Source organism: Micrasema longulum, unplaced genomic scaffold, assembly GCF_059751315.1.
Source record: "Micrasema longulum isolate JH-2025_06_02 unplaced genomic scaffold, ASM5975131v1 h1tg000735l, whole genome shotgun sequence".
Taxonomy (NCBI): Eukaryota; Metazoa; Arthropoda; class Insecta; order Trichoptera; family Brachycentridae; genus Micrasema; species Micrasema longulum.
This window is the reverse complement of record NW_028277929.1, coordinates 25,731-51,715: the sequence shown is the minus strand read 5'-3', so window position 1 is coordinate 51,715 and position 25,985 is coordinate 25,731. Positions and strand designations below refer to the sequence as shown.

Here is a 25,985-nt window from a genome sequence, read left to right as displayed (position 1 = left end):
CAGCCAATCACATGAGGAAATAAAACAAAAAACTAACCCTTATGACGAATATACAAATAGCTCAAAAAGGCAAAATAAGTAACGCGTGTACTTATTTACGAAAAAACGTTTGTTCAACCAGTTAACAGCGGGCAAGCCAACGTTTGGGCAGGATAACGTCTGTCGGGTCCCGCTTGTAGGAAATAAAACATTTAGAATGTATCCAAACGTATAATTGAAATTTGAAAGTTTTCTAGTATTTTATTTTAATAATAAGTACAAGCAAGTGAAGTAAACTATAAGAAATAGAAAAGTACAGAATAAACAAAATGTTTTTTTTTTAGCTATATAGGGCGTGTAATGAAACACCCAACCAGCCATGTAATTAGTACAATTTAGGTGATAAATACAAACTCTAACATTTTTATTTATAAGAGCGTATATAATATGTAGAATAAAAAATTCAATGCATATTTATATAAAGTTATTTTTTATTTTGAAATAACATTTACAATGACATATACTTATAATTGTACGCAATTTGGAAAAAATAACTCAAATAACATAATGTATGAAGTGACCCTTAGAATCAAATACGGAGTTTCCACGTTCTCAGTTCATTTGCCCCAATTTTATTCTTAATGAACTATCAAAATGGAATGTCAGATTGAATATGGTATTGCGAGATGGAATGGAGCATCAGTTACATTACTAGATCCACTCATAAAAGTTAATAAGTTGCCAAACATTCAAGATTGTTAGTGACGATTTTCGGTAGAAATTTATTGTATTTTTTTATAGAAATAAAATACGAGTTTTAATAACCAGTGACCGGTTTCGTCGCTTTTGCGACATCATTGAGATGGGTATCTTTATTTTAAAAATATATTTTATTTTTACAAAAACAGTTAGGATAGAGAATTAAAAAATAAATAATTGTAATTACTTTTGTCCGAAGGATCTTTTCACAATGAGTTACTGGGTAAATTCAAGAGTTTATGCATTGTTATTTAAATGAATTAAAATAAATATATCGTTGTGGCTTTTATTTCATGAAGTTCTTGATATTCTATCCCGTGAACCTTACGACTCTTAATGACGACGTCTGAAAAGTAAAGTATTAAAAAGTAATGTGTACATTTATTCTAATGGATACAGCAATGGGGAAATATTTGTTAGCTGTTCATTAAATCATTTAATATGAGAACATTTTTTAGGATTCAAGTATCACTCGTTTTTTATTTCCGAAATAAATGTGAGTTTTGTTATTATTGATTTATTGTAGTTATTTTTAATTTAGGATTTTAATTATTGAGAATTAATAAAATATTTTCAAAATTTATTTTTCAGATCCGTATCAGATGTTTGGACCAACAAGTAGTCGCTTGGCAAGTTCAGGTATGGTTTAAAATAAATTATTCTTACACATAATTATCACATACTGTTAATTATTAATAATTAACCTGAAAATGGGTAGTAAAATAATTCTCATAAATTTTGCAAAACGAGCCACAAAGATGAAATTTTTACTTCAATGTACCATCATTATAAATACCTGTAAAGGTAGATAGAGGGAAAACAAGACAAGCATCTATGTATCTGAGGGTCGACTTCAAATTTCTTCCCTTTTCCAAATTTGTACTGAATTTTTAAAACATGAATTATCACTTTTGTTCCGTGTTACATTAGTAAATTTCTTTTATTCGGATCGTGGATTCTCAGCAACAAAATTTTAGTAATCAAAAGTATAAATGTGTAATTTATTTAATTATTGTATTAGACATGCGCCCTCGAAATTATGAATACTTTTAAAAAGGGCACCTAGCAGGCATTGCGCCGGCCGCATGCGCGTGCTGATATTGAACGTCAGTAAACATTTCACATAATTACATAATATCACACCCCGTTATATTTTTAACAATCGACAAGGGGTAGAAATGACTGCTTGAAAGCAATAACTAATATTTAATAGACTATAAATGATTTCGTGCACAACTGAATGCAACCATTATTGACGATTGTATTTACTTTAATTCAGTCGCCCATAACTGTAATCAGAAATAAATCAACTGATTCTAAAGGATTTTTCATTTATAACAGACATATTGATTGATTTGGTGTTTATTTTGTAGAACTCCATATTTAAACTTATAATTAGAAATCAAACACTGATTTGAGTCTACTGAACACTTTATTTTATTTTTACAAATATATACATATAAAAATAAAAACTTCGTGACAATTGTTTCGCCTTATTAGGGCATTTGATATTCGTTTGAAAATGCCCTAATAAGGTGAGACAATTGTCACGAAGTTATTTTTATATGTTTATATTTGTAAAAATAAAATAAAGTGTTCAGTAGACTCAAATCAGTGTTTGATTTCTAATTATAAGTATAACAGACATAATTTGTCAAAATGGTTAATTAAACATGAACATCTAATCGATGTTTTATTTATTATGAAAAAATATTATTAAGTTAATTATATACTGAAAAAACTGTTATCATCGGTTTTATAGGTCCAAATAAAAAAATAATAAAAACATGACATCATTTTAATGTAGATACCGTCTTACTCATTTTTCATTTTAATACCAAATATTTATTTTGACATCAAATAAAAAATACTATCTATCTTTTGTTTTTCTTATCTTTCGTTTTTATCTTGTACCTACATTGATGACACCCTAAACCAGCATAAAAAATATTTAAACAGTTAAAGGGTAGGTCAATTTTTTTTTCGTAGAATACGTATTTTGAATGACTGGTTTATTATTATCTTTTTCTTTTAAACGAACAACCGGCTAAGCTTTTATTTTAGAGACTTAACAGCGGGTGGAAGACAAGATATGGAAAGCAAAACACAACACCCAGACCAGTCGAGATTTTTTATCCTTGCAGCTGGTGGGAATCGAACCCGAGACGCCAGTTTCACAGTTTCCGCCTACCCAACTGCGCCACGGCGCCTGTCTCAATTAAAACATCGATTTTTAGATTCAATTTGTACACTTTTTGTTTTTAATTCGATTTTTTCAAAAATATTAGATGAAATATTCATAAATTGTTTTTTTTGTGCGAGAAAACATGTTTTAGAGATTCGTTGTGAGGAAATATGTTTGTGTATGTGAGTAAGTGTGTGAGAGTGAAGGTGAGGAGGTGTTATAATGGTAAAAAGGTGGACATGTGTGTATATCATGGCACAAGTATCAAAAAGAAAGAAAATGTTCAAATTTTAATGTTAGGTGTAAAACATGATTTTATGAATATAAAATTGAGAAACTACTAAGTATAGTGGAAAAATAATCTTATCAGGCAATTTCTTTAACCAGTTAAAAAACTGATATCGCGAATTTCGAAACGTTTTTTGTTCGAAATATTTTAATCAAATTCACAAATAATTAATTTAATATTTTTGGTAAATAAAGTAAAATAATTATTTTATTCTTTGCATGAAAAAATCATGTCTATTGAACACATTTTGTTTTTACAAAATTACATTTATCTTCCCTGTAAGATTTCAAATGGTAAATGTTAAAGGTAGTTACCTTATGTAAGTAGGCGGGGTGAGTGTATTTTTGTAGTCTAATGGAGTGAGCCGCCACGCGTCTAGCGCCCTTACTATACATACATAATACCTTACCATTGATCACTAATCACGCACTAGATTCGCCTACAAAAGGTGATTAACTGGTCGTGTTTTTCATTTACTATGGAGAAACGTGGTTCAAATTCTAATCTGATTATAATCTGTTTTTATTCGGTATTTTCCGTTGTCTGCAGTCCGGTTATCACACTGCATTGGCATGTATTGAGGTCACAGGCATATTTCGTTTTATACTAGTAATCAAAGCAGAGGGATTCTGATAAAAAATGGGGTCTTTAAAAATGAATTAATTAATTTATACGATATCATCCATTAAAAAAACACACATCACAAAAAGATCCTGCCTAATCTCAGGAAACTCCTTGCTAGTCGGGGTTTAAACGAAGAAATTCTGTGCATTGCAAACATAGTTAAATAGGTTTATTAATTCTAATCAGACTATTTTACAAAATATAAGAATTTTAGGCAAATCGTTATAACTCTAGGTTTCTACGTTAGTTTTGATTTTTAAACCTGGCAACATTCAGCTTTCTGTATAAGTTTAAATCTTCACATTTCTTTAATTTTTACACTATATTTCTTCTATAGTACTTGTCTACAAATATTTGTGAATTGACAAAATATTGTTAAATAATTTATTCCGCTACTGCAGCTAAAATAAAGTGTACCACACCGGAACGTGGCTAATGTTTGGCCCCCGCCAAGCACGGGGGTTGTACAGCGCAGATAATGATCATGAATAGAGAGTAAAAACTTAACTAAAACACTTCCCCAGAGGGAGTCCGCTGCCCTAGCATAGGGTTGCATTGAAGATTTCGTTCGTGAATAATTTTAATAGAGCCAAAACGATCGCGAGTACATACAAACGTGTATGTGCGTTCGTTTAACAAACGTCAAAGAGTTCTTTCAAATCCCATACAATTATTATCTTGAAACAATTTTTATATTTTGAAACCCCGCGTCGTTCTTTCAAAATCTCGCCAATAATTATTATATAAAACAAATGAACATCAGATAAAAACAATAGTTTTCCGTAATATAATATTATATATAATATTTTGAATAAAAATATACTTAATTTCTTACAAAACTAAAATGTAATTACTTTTTGACTGGTTTATCACGCCTCTTGAAATTTCGATTTTGTACGTTGGTACTCATATAAAGGCAAAATATTTCAGGATTTTTTTTTAATGATTTAAGAATAATGGATTGAGCAGGAAAAATATTAAATAATTAACCTAAATGTTTTTTTTCAAAAATATGTAAATACAAGCATTTTAAATCACAAATTTTGTGATATCACATTGCTTAATAATGGTTAAATAATTACGCCTATGTTAATTTATTTTATTTGATCGATCAGTTTTGTAAAAGACCGTCCTTTTGCTCGCTTACTCTCAACGTTAACTGTTTCTGTTACTACCAGTTTTCAATGATCTCCTTGTTATTTTTTGCAATATGTCCGAAAGAGGGTAGAATCCTTTTTCAACATGATGTAAGAAGTCTTTCATACGATAATGCTTTATTCGTATTGTTTTCTTCTGTCAAATTAATCGGTCAAAATTTTGGGTATCTAGCGAACTTTTATCGTTTTTCGTTTATCATAAAAAACTGAAATATATCTGACGTTATTTGTTTATTGAGTTGGCGATTACTTTGTAGAACTCCATATTATAATTGAAATGTGTACATTTAACTCTGACTTGAGTCTACTTATATCGTTCACTTTTATTTTTTAAAACAAAAAACCAGATAATTGTTTTGTCTCATTACAGCATTTTCAAACGAATGACACAACAATCGACATTTTATATATGGTTGTATCTGATATTATTTGTTTGATGCCCGTGTTTAAAAGAAGCTAACTCTCCGCATTTTAAATCGTTGTGTCCTATATTGTGTAAGAATTTTTTTGTAATAAAATCGCTTTTAAATAAACACAATATTATTGGTAAATGTGTCCCAACTGAACAATTTAATCATTCAAAAAAAAACAATCAAATTCAAATTACTTTTCGCACTAAAGATATATGTAAAGCATGGACTCCAAATAGAATTTTAGCGCTTTTGAGATTTCAAATCGCTTAAGTATTTACTAGCAAATATTCCTACCCATAAACGCACGGTAGTACCAAATACGAACTTTCGCATAAACGATCGCAAACGCAAACACCTTCGTTCGGTTAAGTTCGTGCATAATGCCCCCCAGTGGACGGCCGCGTGTTCGTCACGCCGGGTGCCTTGTGATAATCAACACGGCATACTTGACTCTAGAAATCAGAGTCAGCCGACCCTTGCCCTGGGAATTTTCGACCCTGCACTTTAATTCACTCGCTATGATTCAGATTTTATTTTCTTTCATATCGTCGCCTTAATTTAAATACAACGTAAGTTACTAAATTATAACTTTACCCGAGACAATGAAAACTTCATAATCAGTGCTTTCGAATGAAACTTTCGTGTTATTTTTTTATTGATAAATATTTTGTTTTTATACGCACATGGTTTTTAAGAGTTTTACTCGAACAAATTCAAACTACTGTACTACTGACCGCCTGCGGAGTTAGCTGTACTCCAGGGAGATCCGAGGAATCTTCTTTGAGATACGCGCTATTCGAAAAATGCGTATTTTCTGCCAACAATTTCTTCGTTCAAATGAGAGAGATACGAGTAGATGCTACTTAGCATGGTGAAAAATATTCAATCATAATCTCAAATCAGAACAAAAATGGCTTAAATTATATTCAAATTAAGACGATGATACAAAGTACTGTCGGCTATAAAAAAAAAAAATTATATTTTCCGCATCGAGCCTAGTGACATTTTTAAAAAAATTGAAAAAAATATTTAACAAATCTTGGCGACAATTCTCATCAGTCAAAGGAATAATAATCTTAATATATTACATCAGTGATGAAGAAGATTTTATGTAATGGATTATAGAAGTCTGGGCACTTACAGGGTTAATGATCTGTCAATAGCTGGTTTAAGAGGCTACTCTTCACACTATGTAACATTCACCATTCTGACTATGTTTGAACGTCTGTACTCCTTCAATTCTTACATCTGTTAATCATCGTGAACTTCATCATCATCATTTCCTTTCCGCACCTAAATTGTCTGTTAAACGAGACAATAAAAATGAAACGCCCACACAATACAACAAAATGAAATGTTGAATTAAACGCATCTAAGTTCAGATTTTATTTATCACAAAAAGTAGGTTACATAATTGTGTTTGCTCGGGGTCGAAAATCGTATAACTAGTTCCCGAGATTACCACACCTCAAACTGTAAACAAACGAACAAACAAAACAAATGTTACCTCTTTACTATATGAAGTGTATATTTTATTTTATTTATTTTGGTTCACAAACAATGAACAATACATATGAAATTAGTATAATAATCACAAATTGTTATTTGAGATATTGTTCATCAATTATATGTGAACACAGCATGCACAAATACAGAAAAAAAAGTTTGTAATAGATATTTTTTTGAATTGGCTACCTTAATTGAATTCTGTGATTGTTATACAAGTAATATATAATAATAAAAGTTTTAAAAAATCAAAATATTACTAACAGGTTATTACAAATTATTTTACCAAACTAACATAAGTGACTATTCGATTTTATAAATTGGGTTACAGTTTTCTTTTAATTATTAAAGGTATCGTCAAAGATATCGATATCAGCATTGCTTTCTACATTATTATACAATCTTAACATACGTAATAATATTATCATTTTGTATGTATCACAATGTATATTGTTATTACTTGCTAGGTATATTTTACAAAATAATTAACCGTGTTGCACAGTTATGTAAGAATATTGATAGGGCTAAAAAGGGAAATCGAGTGGGGATAAGTTCGCCTCGTGGTGTAGTAGTTGACGCGTTCGTCTACCGAGTTTGAGGCCCCAAATTCTTTTCTTGATTAGATGCATGTGAAATGTTTTCTTATTTATTTTTACACGGCAATATTTCACTGTCGCTGAACTGATACCGCAAGCGTAAGACTGATTATCTTACCTTTACTTAACAGACGATCGGCCTCTACCTAACAGAAGATGCAACTGGGTGTGGAGACCGGTATAATGATTTTGATGGGGCTAAATGTTTCGACTATATATATTTCGGTATACTATCAAATCTGCATTTTGCGAGGTTTACAGGAGACCAAAATCAAAGCTTGATATGTTTTCAAGAAGCTACCAGATGCTGTAGAATTTCCAAACATTTATCTATTGAAATACAGTAGACATATGTTTGGCAACTCTATAGTATCTGTGGTGGTATTCTGGATCTTTTCTACCCCCTAGAAAGAGATTAATTTGAAGATTTTTATTTCTTTAATGCAACATCACTTCGCTTCATATAATGGCCACACTAATGATTAAACGTCAAACGGTGGTCAAACTGCTTCAAAAACGGCCAAAAAAAACTAACACGGTTTGGTCAATTCAACCTTATTTAGTATTTTGGGTAATTTTTGAGGTCGCAATAATGTTCTAAATGAAAATTCTCATGTTTGATTTCACGTGTCCATATTTTTTGACGTTCATCAGTGTGGCCATATATGAAGCAAAAATTAGTCGCATGGAAAAAATAAATATCCCCAAATTAACCACTCTCTAGGGGATAGAGAAGATTCATAATATCCCTGATAGGTGCTTAAAAAAGTATAGAGCTTTGTTTTTGCTCTCCTATAAACCTTGCAATATGCAGTTTCGATAGTGAACGTAGGGATCCTCGATTTGTTCAAATATTATTTTGGTTGTTCTGTTTTATACACCATCAAGGGGTACGTTTTATGATTCAATGGCATTTTATGAAAATGTCTCGCGTGTTACTGTGGCACGTACTGAATAACTTATTTCTACCACCGGTAAACAATGCACACATGAAGGTGCTTTCCCATATTTATCTACCGTGGGAAATTACGCATTCATGAATGTTAAAACCTCGCAAGGTTAACATATTAACGGATAAAAAGACACCTGGTTTGTAGATATTTGCATTTCACAAGGGTTCTATTAATCGAAATCTCATATGCATATTTGTGGTACGTGGGACGTAAATAACAGGTCAATGTGTTTAACAAATTGTATGGATACGACCGACGCACGATAGAATAAGCTCATTTAGTCGCGTGGTGTATTTTTAAAACACATAAAGAATTTAACTGGAGTTTCCATATATGCTTTCTATTATAATTAACTTATACATATGGATGCTAAACAATATTTGGAGTACTTTCCAAATTGTTGTGTCACAAACATCAACATAGAAAGCCCCTTCACTTACCCGGATCTGTTCTAGAGGTCTGGTAGCCTCTTTTCAGATGCGTTTATCTCAAAAACAAATTTTAACAAAAAGCAACAAATGGAAGAATTTTAATTCTTCCATTTGTTCCGTCTTCACTGACTGGAATAAAATTGATAAGACATAATCATTTCATCGTAATTATTACAAAACTTTTGAAAAACCTCGAAATTATTTTTGAAAGCTACCAGATCTGTATATCTGACAGGACCTATAACAGGGCCACGGGTAGTAGCAAGGAGCTCCATTCGGTAATCACAGATAGAAGAAAAGGGACATGACCACAGGATGTGTTCAGAAGATTGATTAGGATATGCGCAATATCCGCACAAACATAAAGAATAATGAATGTTGCACTCTGTGTAAAGTTATCACCTAAATCAGCCGACGATAGGTCATAAGCATAAATAGTCATAAATGCCTATACTGCCATGTTCACTTTGCTCCGCCTCTGATGCTAAATGATCCATATAATATGTAATCGCTTCCTTGCATTAAACGTTTTCTAGCTTGATTAATTTTTTATTTAATTGTGAGCCTCAACAATTCTGATGCAAATAATACAATAGTTTTAATTAAGTGAGAACACACTTATATTTAGAAACGCATAAAATTATGTAGATGTGAATCCACTGATTTTCGTAAAAATATGAAATTACCTAACCCCACTTGATTTCGGTAATAAAATCTTGTATAATACGTATATTGATTTACCATAATTTTAACATGGAATAGATGCAAAACCATTCATGATTAGTAAAATACAAAAAAGTAACTTATTTCTAATAGTTTAATTATTTAGAATTTTTTAATTACTTATTAGGTATATTAAATCAATTTATTTCATTCATTGTTTGTATTTGAAATATATATGTGCTCGTTATTACAAATATGATCAAATCGGTTGATTTTACTCACAAAATATAAAATCTTTGTACATCAATTAAACAAACTCGAAACAGGTATTTGATTTCCTAATGTGCATGCGTATGTGTACGACTCCAAAATATATATGTATATAATTTATTGAGTTAAATCAACCGATCCCAAATATTGCCATTATATTTTTGTTGATGCTTCAATGGAGTAGATTTCCCCTACATTTATAAAGGTACATATGCAAAATTGATTTGATTAATATGATATAGTAAAAAAACTGTTATTTATAAAATAATTGTTAAGTAGATTCAATGACTTAAAATAAAATAATTTGTTACTGTAATTTTTGAACTAAAGTCAAATGTTAAAAAATAGTATAACAACTTCGCATATATGTTTTTTTAAGTCTTTGCACTTGAGCACTCTAGCAAGTGTTATTTTTGTCATTTTCTAAAAAAAAATATCTTTAAAAGGTAAAGACGTTAACTAAGAATAATATTTTTCTTTCGTTTATAACTAATATAAAAAATTAGTTATCAAATTATTGCAATTTATTCCATTTAAATTTTACTTTAAAATGCTTTACATAAAAGTATTTTTCCGTTTAAATAAAAATAAAAATAATGAGTTCAAAATAATAGCATAAAGGGGTATAAAATTCCAAACGTACATGCGCTCTATCGCTGCAAAACGTGTTGAGATTATTGCCTTGGTTTTAAGGAAGAATTCACCTATTGCCATATTAATTTATATACTTCCTCTAGTATGATGTATATATTAGTGTCAAATATAAATACACAATATTATTATGACAATATGGTCAAACATTACATAGAACTCGATATTTTCGTGTCTGTTACAATATTTGAGTTTGTCCAAATGCTTGTAGACAAGAGACTGGATTTCACCCCCTCGGGGTCATTAAGATTAAGAAATTACAACAGGAATGGAGAACAATTTAAAGAAGGCAATATGGAAGTCTAGGCATTTACAGGGCTTATGACCTGTCATTGGCTGGTTTAAGTGGCCACTTCACACACTGTATGTGAAATAATTCAGTCAGATGAATCTCTTCACAACAATAAAGGTTTCAGCTCTTTAACTTCACTAAAATCGACAAATGGAAGAACTAAAGAAATATGCATGTTCAAACATAGGCAAAATGGTGAATATTACCCAGTGTGTAAAGTGGCCATTTAAACAAGCCAATGACAAGTCATAAGCCCTGTAATTGCATATACTTCTATATTCCCTTCCTTAAGGTATTCTCCATCCCTGTTGTAATTTGTTAATATTGTATTTTCAATCATGGAATCCGACGTCCTAACCAGTATTTTATTCCACGTTTTTTATTTTTTTTAGCTTTTGGTTTGATTATTAAATCCTGTACTGAAATAATTATTCAGGCTCCGGTCAGATCCAGCTGTGGCAGTTTTTGTTGGAGTTATTAAGTGACTCGAGCAACGCCGGGTGCATCACTTGGGAGGGCACTAACGGAGAGTTCAAGTTGACAGACCCCGATGAGGTGGCCAGGAGATGGGGAGAGAGGAAGTCTAAGCCGAACATGAACTACGACAAACTTAGCAGGGCACTCAGGTCAGTGTAACAATAATAACAACCCATACCTACTCATATTTACACCTCACACATGTGAACAAGTTTAATCGATGTCATATTTCCGTTTCAAAAAACAAACACGATGAAGTTCCTCAATAAGACCCTAGCCGACTCTTCCGCCAAATTATCATAGATTGTTAAAACAACAAGAAGAAACAGCCACCCGGGACGCCCTTATACATCCTGTTACATTACCGACGGTATAGTCTGGCAAATAATTTGCTTAGAATTCCTTTAATGAAATCAAATCAATTAAATTTAGCAATACCCTCAAAAATTTAAGGGGATCAATATTTTAAACATATTTAACATAACTCATCCAAACCTCGCACACTTTTTTGATAAACACTCCTATGTTTATTGTCAATACATTTTCAATATCACCATTTTGTATCGTTTTGCTCCTATCCTTAAGTTATAATTTTTTTTGCAGATTTTTTCGCTTTCACTTATCAACTTATATTTCTTATGTCTATTTTAATTCATTTAAAACATTTGTAACATTTGCACACATAACATTTTATAAGGTTTATATTATGGGATTTACATTTTTCAAAACACTTTATTATTGTCCACTTGGTTGTAACTAATTGTGTATAACTACGAGGGTAGTCAAAAACTACAGTCTTCTATTTTTTTCTCATTTTAATGGTCAAGAAATTACAATATAATAACCGTCCGTTTCTACAGTTTTGGTCCATCTTTTAACAACATCAAAACATCAAAAAACATCGAAAAGCACAAAGTTTTGAGTTGTCAGTGCTGCCACCTGTTTATGTAAAAAGTTACTACTGCAGTAGATTGTAGAAGAAGGTTTAAAAATAGTGCGAAATTCAAATTTTTCACTTAACTTTATTTAAGTAGAAAAAAATAAAAGGCATTAGTTTTTGACTGACCCTCGTACTATATACTCGTACATATGTAAATAAAATAAAATAAACTTTTCAATGGTTTATTGAAAGGATCATTCAATATTCAAATGTTCTATTTATTTACCTAATAATAATGATTGCTTATTATGTATGAAACATGCTCAGTAGAATTTATGTATGTTTTATGTTTATATTTAACATTTTGCTGAGAATTACTAAAGAATAGTATTCGTCTGATTGGCCGATGATTGCTACCGGAAATTTTATCTGTGCGGAAATTGCTGTGGAATGAAATGTTCGCTAATAAAGAAAACAAAAAGTCATGAATTTAAGGGGAGGCAAATTACAGGTAGATGAGTAATGATAACTTTTGATTTATGTCTAAGAATGCATTAAGAATTTTTACATTTACCCAAAAGATGCGATGGCCTCTGAGGTGAAATTCAAAAAGACGATTTGTTTTCTTTAAAATGAATTGCGTGCGATTGAATATACAAAAACGTATTATTTTTATATGAATTTTGTGCGAATTCTGCGATAGTTTGCAATAATTGTTTAATCAATATGAATGTTGTTTCCTCAGTTTTTATTGTGATATTTTGAAAGATAAGCGTTTCAATATTATTTACTCCTGTCTACTTTTATATTCATATTTATCCTAATAATATTTTTTCTTTAAATCTCAAAATTAATTAACAATCTATTATAAAATATAAATTTTGGCGGAATCGATATGTAAGTAGATACCTATGTATAATATACTTGTTTCATTATCATCATTCCCTCTTCGCACCAAATGGTGCATAGGGCACTGAATTGGTACCCCAATCGCAGCGTACCTTGATCATTTTTATTACATGACGGTAAGATGATCAGTATTACGCTTCTTGTGTCAGTCCAAGGACTATGAAATATTATATTGTGAAAACACACATTAAACAAATATTTCGTACCAACCATGCCGGGAATCGAACCCGAGACCTCTTGCATGGTAGGCAAACGCCGTGATATTTATACTTTTTTTTACATGTATTTTCAAATATACTTTTATTTTATTTTTTGTCTACACTACAGATGTTTTTTAATATGTCCAAATCTTCATAAATGCATTTTACCAGGAAAACACATTTACCGTATTTCAATGACAAGTTTTATACTATTGTTTTTATTTAACATACCAGTCTATGCATTTTAGATTGAGACGGATTGTGTTAACGTGAAAAATTACTTAGACCAGCCAATGACAGGTCATGGCCGTGGAAATTCATATGGTTGCTTCCCCTCTTTCCTTACTTAAGAAAATTCTCCTAATGAGTCGTCTATTTTGATAAAATATCCGGGAGTTTACATCCTGGAATTATTAACAAAGATTTGGACAGTAAAAAATAATTGCTTACTTATTTTGTTTAAAATCAATTAATTAAACTAAATATTCTACTGGTTTCGGAATATAAATGTTAACGAATGTACTAAGTTCTCGAAATGTGTGTACAATATTATTATTAATAACAATGATAATAATGTTTGGATAATTTATATAGCGCCATTTTTGTGAAAATCACCTCAAGGGCGCTGTGCATTGTATTAGTCATATTAAAAAATATTTACTTACCGAGAGTTTGTTTAGTTTTTAAGCCTTGATAATGCAACATTCGTGTGTTAAAACCGGTCGGTATTTAAATATTAATTTAGTGATTTTAAACAAAATAACACATCGATTACTCATGTGGCATGAAAAATTACAAAGTTAAATAATATAATAATTTTACCGAGAACATCATTATATTCAAAAACATCCATTGAATTCATTTCCTCCTGAATCCTATGTAACCAAAGCCCACAAAGAGTAAAGCTAAACTACTCAGTGGCAAGAGAGGTGAGCGTGATAAATGCTGAAAGAGTAATGTTAATTCCTCGTACTCACACCCGAATGCGCTGTGTGTAGCTCCGCTCAGCGTCGAATCTCCCACAGGTGTGATATCAGAAGACGTATTGTTTTTGAAAATGTTGTTTCGTAATCCAGGTATTACTATGACAAGAACATTATGACCAAGGTGCACGGGAAGAGGTACGCCTACAAGTTCGACTTCCAAGGGCTGGCGGCGGCCACGCAGCCCGCCGCCAGCGATCCCGCCTACAAGTACCAAAGTGACCTGTTCATGAGCTCCTACCATCACAGCGCCAAGCTCAGTTCCTTCATGGCGCCGCACGCTGCAATGCCAACGTCCACCGGTAAGGAACAAAACACTAATCTTTCCTTAAATGTACAAATGTGTATTCATACGTATTCCGCCCGAATTACATAAATAGGGTAGATTTACTTTAACCGAATTCTTCTAATGATAATTGAAATATTTCCATGAAATATGATCGGTACTATTCATTCGATGGAGGCACGTTTGAAAATTATAAAAAATATTAAAATATAAATGCAATGTATCGGCATACCTCGATAAATTTTTTACCTTCCCAATGTAATCAAGTTTAATCTCACTCTCAAGTTTTCTGAAGTAACGATTTTTTTACTCTATAAAAATATAATATATACTGTGATAAAATAAATAAATATTATTACCCTTTAAAATACTCAGCATACACTACAGAATGATAATTTTTATCTACTAGTTTTGGGTCGGTAAAATCATAATGGCTTATTAAGAAGATACGCCGTCTGACATTTCTTCATACAAACGTATTCTCGTATTTTCTCCCCAGAGTATAGAACTAGAGCAATGCTTTTTGTACACATTATAGATATCTACCATAGACGTGTCGCTATTGTTCGTTTTGTTGTTAATAAATTGTATTTTAATGGAGCTAAAACCATTCAAAAACCTTTAAAGTACCTAGTTTTATCTGGTATTGAAATATACTAACAATTATCGATAAAAAGGAAACGCGCCAACACTTCTTTTCAAAATTTCTTTCTGTTAAACAAAAATTGGTTCGGATTTGGGGTGCGAAAAACGGGAACACGAGACCTCGATTTTGTCGATTTTAGTCAGACATAATCAGAACGCTGCATGCGACGTCTTTTTTATACAGTATTCGGGAAGGCAGAAGAGCAAGAAAGTGAAAAAACAACAATATTCAAATACCTATTTATTAAACCAATATTAGGCCGCACATCCTCTTAATCAGGTTTTAATTTGATTCAAATTTTAAAATAGTTAAAGATGGAAAATGAAGAAATCAATGTTTAAACGTATTTATATTTGTAAATCTGGTATTTAGTTTTTATATAATATATAAATCTTGTTTTATTATTCTTCAACGAAAATAGATTATCAAATCGACGAACTGAAATAATTTATTCGGTAGAGTAAACAAAGTAGTCGATAAAACAAGAAGAAAGAAATAAAAATCTGACAAAAGCTATTCTATGGTTTATTTTAATTTGAATTTGTGTATCTAGCGAAAAACGTTTTTCACCCATAATTTTCTTAAAATAAGGCAGTTTGATATTAACGGAGTTTTGATAATAAGGAACAATGGTAAATAATCAGTAATTGTGGCTATTCTTATTTTAAATTTTGCTCCTTACATTTGACAATATTTTCAGATTTTACCATTTCAACGCTTTTCACCAACAAAAAATATATATTAGCTAATCACTGTTAACCTACAATCAATAATTCGGAATTAATTGTTTTTCTTTGTATTTTTATACATTCATAAAACAAAATACTAACCTTATCTCTCCTCTGCTTAACTTTTTCCATTTTTATGTTTTACCTGCACTAAAAATAATGTTATATTTTTTGTACTAATTCAATTATTACAAAAGTTTCATAAGCCGTTTGTATATTTAAATAATAAGTGATAATTGAAAATCAATATTTCTATCTAAACTATCAAAGTTTTGGGCGGTAATCATGATTAAGTCCCGTATTTTAATTGCATACTGTCGCTGCGAAACTTTATCATTAAATTATTGCAGATTCAGCTTGACATTTTGCGCATCTTAAAAATCGTTTCATTATTACAGTGTTATAATGAACTAGCGAATATACATTACATGTGATATTGTCTTGAGTTCTCTGTTACCTAATATTATATCGCTAGTTGCTAGATAGTGCGCTATCGTATTATTAAGAAGAATTGATCGGATTTCTGCCTTCAATTTCCACGCGAATGCATTTTCAAATCACTCTGTGCGAAATGCAATAATCATAAGACATTTTTCAATTCCAATAAGATCGGTATAGCTTTTAAAAACATCGCATTAAATTCACCAATGCGAAAATGTAATTTTACTAACGATAACATAGTAACACATTCTATCGAGTTTTAAAAAAACATTGTAACATTTCATCACTGTAATTAACGGGAGTATTAACAAATTAACTTGTTATACCTACTCCCGATTTCAAAAAGTTTTTTTTTCTGCACTTAATTTTATTATAATATAACTTCAATGGGTGAAATTAATTATCTGCATCATATTTATCTACACATGAAAGTATTTGTTTAACGACGAAGTTCAGTGCTACGAGAAATTGATATAAAAATGTTTTTTTTACACGCTATAAAAATTAGAACATTTAATTGTTCGGTGAAGTTTTTTTAAATGTACGAAAAAATCAATAAAAAACATTTTTATAATAACGAACTACTTTAAAAGACGTCAAAAGATCTTATAAATCAACGAATTTCCAGTTTCCTGGAAGCCAACCGCCAATCAGCCGAAGAGAACTAATGACGTTCACGCGGAGTAATTAAAAAATCACAAAACTTTAAATAATCGTAGCGATAATAAAACGACACATAAAAATAATATTATTTTGGCTTAGTTTGATAATTTATCAACAAATTTAGTTTTTTTTTTAACCACTGAACTTCCCCCATCGTTCATATTGAAGGTGGCCTCTGAAGGTGGTTTATTGGTTAAGACGCTTGACTCACGCAGGGATGGTTCCGGGTTTGATTTCCGCTGAGTAAAAATAAGGGATTTGATCAAGCTTGAGTGTTCTGCGCCGTAATTCACTAGTGTGATTGGCCTCCTGGTCTGTTATAGTGTAAATAATAAATTGGGAGAATTCAAAACAGTTTGAATAACTTAAGAAAAAATCCGTTACAGTATTTTTTTAAAGCGAATAAAGGTACTATTTTTTTCAATAAAATCACGCTTTCTTTGAACTATGAAAATAATTTATTAGATTCAATATTAATTGTATTTAATTTTAAAAATTCAACAGTAGACTAAAAGTTTTATTACTCTTAATAATTTTAAAATCTAATTAAAGAACTACACTACCGATGGGTGTTAGATGTTTTTTTTTCGCGTTTATTTATCATCAAATACCAATTTGGTACTTTAGTACGTAATTAATTCTAAATTGCGAATTGAATCAATGGAAATCTACCAAGTATCTTTCATTTTTAAGTTATATTTAAACATAAATTATTATATTATGACTGGAATTCTATCAAGATTTGTCAATAAATAACTTAAATCAAACCAATTTAATGAATAAAAAATGTGCTTTATTTTATTTTTGGAGTGACGCATGTTTCTTGTTTTTTGCAAATATATTCACCGTAAATGCGAAACCGTTTTCAATTCAAAATATTCATAATAGTTAAAAGTGAGGCTAATGTATCGGTAAATGTTTACTAAGTACTCAGCTTTGGTTACCAAATGTCAACGCCACGCGTTAGTTAAATGGAATCCACCCTGTCGCATGCAAAACACTTTATTTATCGTGCAATCCTCCCAGTCGAGTGCTACTCAGAAGGCTCTTGGCGAATAGAAATACTCGGATTATTACATTTCCTTTCATAAAAATACATTCCACTTATTTTCCTGATTAACTGTTATATATTCTAGAACGAGAAATTCAAAGGTCAGCGCTTTCGATCTCAGAGAGGAACCTAATATAATGCTTTTGCAAGTTATCGAGGATTCAAGGTTTTCTGGCTCAAATATAAATTGAGTGTGATGTCTTATTCTTCTTAGTGCAGACTTTGAGACCTTGTGGCCTTTTTAAAGGGAATTAGCCTCCAGCGAGGTCGATTCCCAGGTGCCGATCTATATCTTTTGTGGGCTGCCCGGAAGTCATCTATATTGGGGTTGAACGTGCAATGCAATGTGAAGGAGTCTGGATGGCTCCATTCTCCTCACGCGTGCATACCAATATCTTCTCCGTTGCCTCCCGCACCTGACGACATCTTCGATCTCACATATTTTCCTCATCTTTGAGTCGGAAATTCTTGGTAAATATGCTACTAAAAGTCTTAATTTCTGACATTCTTAGCGCGTTATTTGAAACTGTGGTATCTGCTCTGTATTCTTTCCCATATGACGTCATAATGGGTCGCCTACAGACGCCTACAGACTCCTATAAAATTTCAGGGTTTTTCCATGTATCATTTTTCAAACATCCTGAAATGACTGCTGCCTTGTTTACTTAACCCCTTTTCTTAACATGGTAGATTCGTTTGCTTACATACGAGTAAATCCACACACAGATAGGTGAAACTTGAACATACTGCGTACATAATAGATTTATTTTTTAAAATATATAAATACTGTATTAATGTTTTTAAAGTTTTGATCGTGTCACATTTATGGTATAATTTCATTGAGAACAATTTAAGGAAATATGTCTGGTATTCGCATGATCTGTTTATTTATTAAAATATTTGGGTATTAATCAGCAAAGTTTGATTATGCGTGAACCATTAATTAACAAGAATCTGTGGGAGTTTTGTTTTTATTAACATAATCACCATATTTTTCAATCTATATTTCAAGTGAACCGCGCAGAATTCAGAATACTCAATTTGTATAATTATTTATTTTTCCACCACAACAGGCCAAGAGGCCCTATTACCTCTCATGGGCAATCGAACTCGGAATCCCCCGTGCTCGAGGCAAATGCTTTAGCTATTTCTCCACGGGTCCGCCAATAAATATAATCAAACAGCAAAATGTTAAAAATCTTACAAAATGAATCTGTGAAAGGCAGATACTTCTAAAAGAAGACGAATCAAAGGCTTATTCAATGATTTTAAAGTATGAATTGCGAAGATTGCATCGAAATTTGCAATTTACAACTATGAAACGAACAACTAATAAATGTTTATATGTTTTCGAAATACGAAGAAAACTTGACAGTTGGCACAACGCGGCTCGTCGAACTGAAGCGACCTTTTATAGGTCCCTGAAATGGTGGCAACCACATAAGTTCTTAGACAGTATTTTCTTCTTATTGCTTAGAATAACGGTGCTTTTCAACATATCTGTTACTATAATAATAATTATAGATTATGGCGTAGAGCGTGGATACTGGATATATATTTTATTTTTACGTGTTATCCCTAAAGACCTTTTTTGATGATAATTTGTGTATTTATATGATACCAAACTAATTTATTATCTTAATACGAAAAACAATACGCTCAATTGGCCAAATAAAACAAACTTTCATTTTTAGGAGCAGATAATGTTTTTTTAATTTTTTTTTATGTATAAATTTTAAGTTATTATTTGTTAAATACAAACACAAAACATTTCATTGCATCCACACATACGCACCCCCTCACACATTCACGCACATACACACACATGTAAACTCTCTCCATCCATCTTATGTTTTTTAGATTAACAGTGAAAGTTAATTAGCTCTAGTATCGTGAACATATTTCTACGTATTGTTGTGTGGTAACTGTAAAAATCAAATATAAAATTAAAAGCCCACCAGTGAATATTATCCCTAATTTTGTTTTTAGAATGCAGGGCATGTTTATCGGCGGCGACCTCGCTTATACCTATAAAACAGACCTTAGTCGTCACTGCATTGATTTGCAAGCCGAAAAATTTGTTCTATTAAATGTGCGAGTAGCAACTGAACACACGTGCATTTCTCTCAATCGATACAAATATTTGCAACAAAGCAACCTCTTCATCTACTGAAGAACAACGGCTTTGCGCTCATAATTTCCGAAATGTAACAAAAGGCTCTTCTCACAAAGGCAGTGTAATAGCAACACTCGAGCTGCACACTTGAACCGTGTGGATCAAGCTTTCCGGTAAAATGAATCCCCGGGGTAAGAGAAAGAGAAAAGTCGGTGCGTTTGATACGTGTGTGCAGTTCATTCCTCGCCCTTTCTATAGTGTGGCTTCGGGGGTCTGAAGAGATCGGATTGAAGAGTCCCCTAGTTCGGTACATAACGATACTTGAACGCGAAATGAATACAATCATGGTATTGTCTGGTAGCTGCTCAGAGTGCAATTAATGCAATACAGATCTAAGGGAGTATGCCTCCTGATTTAGTAGCGACACTAAATTATGTGATCAAACTCTAAGAAAATAATAGCACTAGACATTAGTGAATAGGGCTGAGAGACATTTTAATTTTCTTATTCGAAAGACCCTAATAGCATAAAACCGTTTTTTTTAACTTTAAGATTAAAAAAGGGTCACTGAGATGGTTCGGTCATGTAGAGCGAAGGGATGATGAAATAATGGTAGAACAGATTTATTTACGAGACATGTGTGGCGGTCCATCCTCTTAGCCTACCCCTGCAGGGAAATTGCGTGATGGTAATAGTAGTAGTAATAGTTGTTTTTTAACTCTTAAAAAGCTGTCTTAAAAAAATCCTCTGGAAGCGGTGCTGTAACTTCAATATAACATAATATATCGTTGCTTTAGGTGTGACACCTCATATATACAAACCAGTCAACCTTTCGTGAAAGAGAAAAAACTGTTGTGAAAATTAAGTTCACCGAACAAAGTTTTAGCAAGACTAGTTACGAGAGGTCACTAGCAGTCACATTAAGTCTCCTGTACGTGCAAGGTATCGCCAGAAAGATGGGAAATTACTTTACGGACATTCTTGTACCGAAACTTAAAATTGTCACATCTGGGGCAACGATATACAGTAATAATATATTGTTCATAATTTATAAAAATATTCATATTATCCAGAATACGACGTCACTATTTTTAAAAAATACGAGAAACATGTCGAGTATTTTATGTAGACTCACGTGACATCACACAAGGGTTAAACCTCAGAGTAATAATGCGCCAAGAAATTTGGACACGTCATTTTAGATGCAATTTGAAGGTTAACGCTATTTTCAAGTAAAATTTGAATCGACCACTACTCGATAAAGACTCAAACTATATATGGATCCCTAGTGCGCCCCCGAAATATTGTCCGTAATCAACTGTCATTATCAACAGTAAACATACTTTAATTCACAAATTTATCTCCCAAATTGAGAAAAAATAGTTTCTGAAGTAAACATGTTGATATAAAAAAAGTTTTTAAGCAACATAATACACGTGTCGGGACAATAAATGCCAATTAATTATGGGAAAATATTCTTAATCAATTACCTGTGAAAACTGACTCCTTTAACATCTTTGACGCTTCTACTGCTGCTACCAAACGTACTGCAATTTACCATAGTCGATTTTTATTTATTATAATGTAAATATCCAAGTTATTTACAAACAAAGTCAAGCACAGCGACAAAAGCATCCGATAGAACCGCTATGTGTATGTTGTCAACAAAACAAAATGGCCCCCAATTTGTTGCTAACCAACATCGCTTGCGTTCTATGAAACATAGTGATTCTGTATAGGTTGACGCATTATTACTCTTTATCGGATTATTAACGCTACGATTTTTTAAGGTTTTGTAATTTCGAAATTAAACCGCCCTTGACGTCACGAGTTCAAGTCGGTGAGTTTTCCTGACATTTAAAAGGAGAACCGTGTAACCTTCAACAACAACTACAACCAACCATCACGCCGTTTCTCCGTAAGGGTAGGTAGAGAGAATCAAACGCCATATCACTTTGTCTGTGTATACATATCTCGCTTCCTCTACATTCATACACCTTCTCATCCACGCGCACTGATTATTCCGACTTTTGACGCGTCTATTTTAAAACATGTCCTAACCAACGCAGTTTTTTCTTGATTTTGTCGATAATGCTTTTTTCAGCCTTACATAGTGTACCTATTTCGACATTTGTGCAAATACCTTCAAAATGCGCTAAACATGGCTACCCGGAAACCGAGAATCTATCACAGCACATAATTGATTGGCTATTCTAAATACGTATTCATGAACCTGTGACGTTTTAAAGTACCTAGTCCCTTTGTTTGCACGTTTTCGAGAAACTTCGCCTTACAATTAAATGCTCTAATTTTTACCGCGAGTTACACGACATTATTTGTATCCAATTTCCCGAAGGGTTGAACTATTTTATTGATACGGAAATTTAGAGTACCAATTAAAAAATATAGGAACAGGACGTGTGAATTAAACATTTTTTTTTCGATGAGTACTTTGATTAAATTATTTTGCTTGCGTTGATCCAGATAATGTTTATGTATATATGTAATTGTTTATAATTTTTATACATTTTTAAGCCGTGCATTATAAAAATTGGTTTGCAATATTTTTTTTCCATTTAGTTGTTAATTTATAATATACTAGCTGAACCCGGCAATGCTTTGCTATTGCTAAATTTGAGTAGGTACATACTCATATATTAAATGAAAACAATCGAAAGTTTGGTATTAATTATTGAAATATGTTCGTATACATGATTATTTTGTGTTTCGGTTTACATAAATTGTGAGGACAGAGAATATTGATACTTATTTTTTTTTTTATTTTTTTTTTTATACGCCTCCACTCGTTTGCGAGTGATTTTGGTATTGATACATAGGTATTCGAACATTGTTTTCGTGCCACTGTCTTGTGATGCCTCCCCGATACTGTGCGAAAAAAATAACTGCATGTCAGACGTCTTTTTTTTGTTAGAACAGACAAAATCGACGTTTCGTTATCCTGTTTTCCGCACTTTAAAAGTCAACCGGTTTTGTTATTTTTTTAGACAAAGTGTCAGAATAAAATTTTCTGTATCGTTACGTTTTGCGCTTTTCAAAAAAAAAATTGTATACCGTGCGCCCGAAGACAACATATAAAACTGTTTCTAGTTCCCATAATAAACTATTTTTGAAAAAACGAAACAATATGAACACGCCAATAGTAAATATCCATAATGTGAATCACTGCTCATGAATGAAAAAATCACTGTTCTAGTGTCATAATCCAGAGATAATATACGAGAATACGTTTGCATGAAGAAATGTCGGGCCGCGTTTCTTCTTAAGATTAAATATTTTTAAGTAAACTTACCTACAAAACTTTACTTCATAATGCTTTTATGTTACCATAGAAACAGGTTCGGTGTTCTTCATTAAAACCATCTACATATTATTACACAAAAACGCACCCAGAACCCTCTAAACATATGACACTTTTTCTCAGTCCCGCCCTTCGTGTATTTAGTCGTTCTTTAACCGCCAGCCGGGTTTCGACGTGAGCTTGACATCTAATTCGAAACCGAAATGCGCGGTTGTGTCGTGAAAGCGTGTCAAAACCGTTTAGATAAACGAAAAAAAGATAGTGTAACTTTTCATTAGTAAGTGGGTACCTAGGTACGTGTTTATGATTGAATTCCAAAAGTATAAATAATTCATTTTAAAATATTTAATTTAAGCCGGTACCTAAGTATTTGTTTATGGTTGAATTCCAAAACTGTAAATAATACATATTTCAAATTTGGAATTCTTTTTGCAAATATTAAACTCAGCTTTACTTACACCAACAGTGGTACATTTTGTGTAAGAATCTGTTTTCCAAAAAGGGAACAAATTTCTGTTAAAATTATTTGAGCATTTCTAAAAATCCGTTAAAAATAAGTTAATATGTGGAAATCGTAAGGAAACTAATCAATTTAGTATCCATTAAAAATAATTGTTTGTAAACGTTCAAATACCAACTTTTTAATAGACAAAAAGCAACATTCTCTGAATTTTTCAAAATACCAATTTTAGTCGAATACGACCCTGGAAAATCGATGAAAACCACATGTATGCCTTTAACTTTATTCCACTCAACATATTGTAGACGTTATTATTTGTAGACCTTGAGAACGTAAATTTTAAAATTTTCCATAAAACTGCACGTAAATCTGTCAAGCCATTTTCGAGTTATTGTAAAACCAATACCTAGCGGCGATTCATTTATATATATATATATACGTATACAAACATTTATATACGTATATATACATTTATATATATACGGCGACTCATTTATATATATAGACTCAGCTTTTTACATGATCGTTGAGTGTAAATACGTCTATAAATAAATATTGTTTTATGCTTGTCCCTAAATTAGTTTTTCCACCTTCTTGGGAATATTTTATAAAATTATGAGTAGTAAATATTATGTTTTCTAAATAAATAAAAATTCTACGTCTCTGTTGTAAAATCTATCAATGCTTTTAACGTCTTTATTACCTAGTAATGTTGACTTAATACTTGCCTACTTCGAAACAAAAAGTACTCAGATTGGCGAATTTGTGTTGGAATATGTTGATGTCAGGAGAATCACAAAATGCGAGGTTCAATATAAATAATTTAAAAAAATAACCGAATTCTTCTTTTGACAAGTCTGTTTTTTAGTTGGCCGGAAGATATTGCTTTTGGCAATAAGTCTGCCTTAGTACTTGAATTGAAGATTCAAAATAAATATTGATTGTATTTTATGTTTCAGCGTCCATATTTCCGGGAGCAGCCTCTTGGAGCAACTGGGGAGGAGGGGGTGGGAACCTGTACTCTCCCCACTCAATGCCCCCGCCCCACGTCACCTCACACCTGGGAACCTACCCACACTACGCATGACCAAACATATAGATGATATACAACGACACCCGATACAAAGATCCACAGGCTAATCTCGAAGCATTTATTGTATAACAGAGAATAATTCAACTAATATTTTTACTACTTAACAATAATAATTGGTATATTAAATAAAAATATACACTTTTGGTTCTATTTTTAAACGGGTTGTGGTACCGTGGTAGTATTGCGACGCGCGGATCAGATGTTCAGAGTTCGAATCTAGCTCTATCACAACACAAATCCATTTGCAAGCACATTTATTTACGTCTATTTGAAAATGGCTCTAAAATTGTAATATTTCAGTGAATCATACGAACAAAAAATACTTCATTTGTAAAAAAGAAATAAAATATTTGAATATATACCATCGGTCGACAGGTAAAACTCATTAAAGGATGTTTTTCTTTTCCATCATAACGGGCCAGGAGGCCTAATTACAGTGGCGAATTACGGCACAGAACGCTCAGGCTTGAGAAAAATCACATTTTTATTTTTTTGTATTCTCACCGAGAATCGAACCCGGAACCTTCCGTGCGTGAGTCAAGTGTCTTAACCACTTCACCACGGAGGCCGCCATTTTAAATTCAGATTTATGGTAAAAGGACTTATTTCACAGTTCTAAATTTTTTAACAATCTCTCACAAAACTGTAGAGTTAAATTACAATCATAAACAACTGTTTCGGATTTCTTAATAGACTTAGCGATTTTTTACGTAAGAGATTGTTGAAAAATGTAGAACTTAGTGACATAAAACCTACCATAAATCTGTACCTAGTGAGTTTTACCTTTAAACCAAAGATATTAGATATTTTATATTTTATCATCAACATTATTATTCTGTCCGCTCTGTAGTTCAAGCTTATGGTATTCACAAATAACAAGGTAACGCCGACTTTTGAACTTAAAACAGCGTGTAAAACAGTACCGGAAGGAGGTAAAACGGCTGCCACAAAGTGTTGGAAGAAAT

At 31.9% G+C, this 25,985-nt stretch overlaps 1 protein-coding gene across 4 annotated transcripts in view; it reads left to right on the top strand.

The window, feature by feature from the left end:
* Ets65A (DNA-binding protein D-ETS-3) overlaps positions 1-25,367 on the top strand; it is a 155,411-nt gene extending 130,044 nt beyond the window's left edge. For 3 of the 4 annotated variants that reach the window (XM_088230150.1, XM_088230149.1, XM_088230151.1), the window contains 4 exons: positions 1,330-1,377; positions 11,205-11,394; positions 14,311-14,519; positions 24,887-25,367. In XM_088230150.1, coding sequence (XP_088086276.1) covers positions 1,330-1,377; positions 11,205-11,394; positions 14,311-14,519; positions 24,887-25,014 — 575 coding nt within the window. In that variant the 3' untranslated portion in view covers positions 25,015-25,367. The remainder of the gene's footprint in view (positions 1-1,329; positions 1,378-11,204; positions 11,395-14,310; positions 14,520-24,886) is intronic. The other variant, XM_088230152.1, reaches the window with a different exon arrangement.
* The last annotated feature ends 618 nt before the right edge of the window (positions 25,368-25,985 follow it).